The 2500-nt window shown below is 47.1% G+C and overlaps 1 protein-coding gene across 2 annotated transcripts in view; it reads left to right on the forward strand.

Annotated features, from left to right (window-relative positions):
- Window positions 1-2500, forward strand: part of LOC143488565 (active breakpoint cluster region-related protein) — a 14947-nt gene that overhangs the window by 1790 nt on the left and 10657 nt on the right. For both annotated transcript variants that reach the window (XM_076987345.1, XM_076987344.1), the window contains exons 4-5: window positions 1307-1534; window positions 1777-1884. In XM_076987345.1, the coding sequence (XP_076843460.1) occupies window positions 1307-1534; window positions 1777-1884 (336 nt within the window). The remainder of the gene's footprint in view (window positions 1-1306; window positions 1535-1776; window positions 1885-2500) is intronic.

Here is a 2500-nt window from a genome sequence, read left to right on the forward strand (position 1 = left end):
TGAGCAGCCTGGTGCAAACTTATGTTGTCCCAGACGACATCAAACCTGGACTGTTCTGGTTCATCCCCCTGGTGATGGAGAATGAATATGTTGTGATGATGAGTGGCAAATTCATAGCGCAGTTGTTTCACACTGTCACTGGCCCAGTCCGTATAGACTCACTGAATGGATGTTGCTCGTGGATGATGCTACAGTGTAGCAGCACAGCTAAGGTTGAACCCTTTGCCTCCAGAAAACCCAACACATGCTTGACCACATAGACAACCAGAGTGGCTCTGACCTCATCCATTATGGTTGCTCATCATCTTGCTCATTCTCATACTCTTCATCATCATCTCTATGCAATATTGAACTCCAGTGATGTGCACACCAAGATTTGCAACTTGTAGCCTCTTTATAGGGATTAGGCTCTGATGTCTAAAAATTAGCTAGAAGTGTTTTAACATGTGAGAACTAGGTATGAATTTTGGTTGGTGAGTGTAGCAGTTGTGTGGCAGTGTTTTCTAAAAGAAATACATGGTTTTCAGGTTTGGAATGTGAACAACTGTGTTTAAAGTTTTGCAAAAAGTGTGTTTTAGAATTTCTAAATGAGTGTAAAGCAGAGAATGTGCTTAAGGTTTAGCACACCCGGTCAATAGGTAGACTACATGGGTTAGTTGTTTCAGAAATTGTGCTATAAGGACCACTTTTTGTGTCTTAGCAGCTGCGAAAAACTGTAAGTATTAATAGGTAAACAAAGCAGTGAGGCTGTACCTGGTCGTAACTGGTCTGGTGTTTTAAGTATTTATTGGAAGTGAGTCATTAACTTAATTCACACAGTGTTATTCATAGTGGAGGGAACAACTCTTCCCCTTTCTGATGGTACAACTTCTCTTTTACTTTGTGAAAAGTGAACTGTTGCTTACTTTCATGTCGTTACTGTAAGGTTGATAAAGGCAAGTAATTGCCTGGCTTCAAGTAAGTCTTATTTTATTGTATGTAGTAAAGTGGGTGTGTATGTGTGTGTGTGTGTGTGTGTGTGTGTGTGTGTGTGTGTGTGTGTGTGTGTGTGTGTGTGTGTGTGTGTGTGTGTGTGTGTGTGTGCATGTGTGTGTGTGTGTGCGTGTGTGTGTGTGTGTGTATGTGTGTGTGTGTTTCAAATGACCACTAGGAGATTTTGCTCTATGTAGCTTCTGACTTCATCAAGACTATGACTGCAGGTTTAGCTGAGTGTTTCATTATAATACTACATCTCCTTTAATCTCTCAAATCTAATGAAACTGGTCTGTCTCATCTAGATTTCTCTCTCTCTCTCTATCTCTGTCAGCCTATGAAGGCACTCAGAGCCTCAGCTGGCACGTCCCAGCCTGTGTTGTCTCTTGAGGAGGTCCAGACAGTGTTTTACCAGCTGCCAGAACTCCGCGATCTCCATCGAGAGTTCCACAGTGGTCTCAGAGCCAAACTGCAGTCATTTATGGATCTGGAGCAGAACCTCCCAATGCATCTGTGCGAAAGTGCCTTCCAGCTCTCCGTGGGAGAACTCTTCCTCAAGTTTGTAAGACTGCATGTTTTTTCCACATGTCTTGGGTGTGGGGTGCATCCATTTTGAAAAGAAGCAGAGGAAGAAAACATTTCAGTCATTTGATAAATTTCATCCAAATGCTCTTCAAATATAACTAGCAGATGAGCGGAGTGTTTTATTCGGAGACACCTTTGATCTCTGCGCTTTTGGGAGCGCCCTTGTCCTGCAAGGCCTCCTGCGACAGTAGTGTCACACTGTTGTCCTCTGACGTGCAGGTGAGCCAGCTGGGATTGTACCGCGGGTTCATCGACAACTACGAGAGCGCGGTGAAGACCGTAAGGAAGTGCACGCAGGCTGAGCCCCGCTTTCGCACACTCGCCGAGGTGCGTACGCCATACGACACACCGCATGACACATCGTACGTCACACTGCATGACACACCGCACAACACACCGCATGACACACCACTGCACAACGCATCCCGTGACACACCGCATGACACACCACTGCACAACGCATCACGTGACACACCGCATGACACATTACATGACACACCGCATGACTCCGCACAACACACCGCATGACACACCGCATGACACACCACTGCACGGCACATCACGTGACACACCGCATTACACGTTACACGACGCACCGCATGACACCGCACGACACACGGCATGACACAACACACCACATGACACCGCACGACACACCTCATGACACTCCACACGACACACCACATGACACCGTACGACACACCGCATGACACTCCACACGACACACCGCATGACACACCACTGCACGACACACTGCACGACACACTGCACGACACACCGCATGACACGACACACCGCATGACACGACACACCGCATGACACACCGCGTGACACATCACATGACACACCACACAACATTGTTCTTTCACCCTTTGCGTAGCGCACCCATACACCTACTCCGGAATGCTTGAGCTCACAGCCCTGCTCGCTTCCCTGTTTTTCC

The sequence above is a fragment of the Brachyhypopomus gauderio genome, unplaced genomic scaffold (assembly GCF_052324685.1).
Source record: "Brachyhypopomus gauderio isolate BG-103 unplaced genomic scaffold, BGAUD_0.2 sc52, whole genome shotgun sequence".
Lineage (NCBI taxonomy): Eukaryota > Metazoa > Chordata > Actinopteri > Gymnotiformes > Hypopomidae > Brachyhypopomus > Brachyhypopomus gauderio.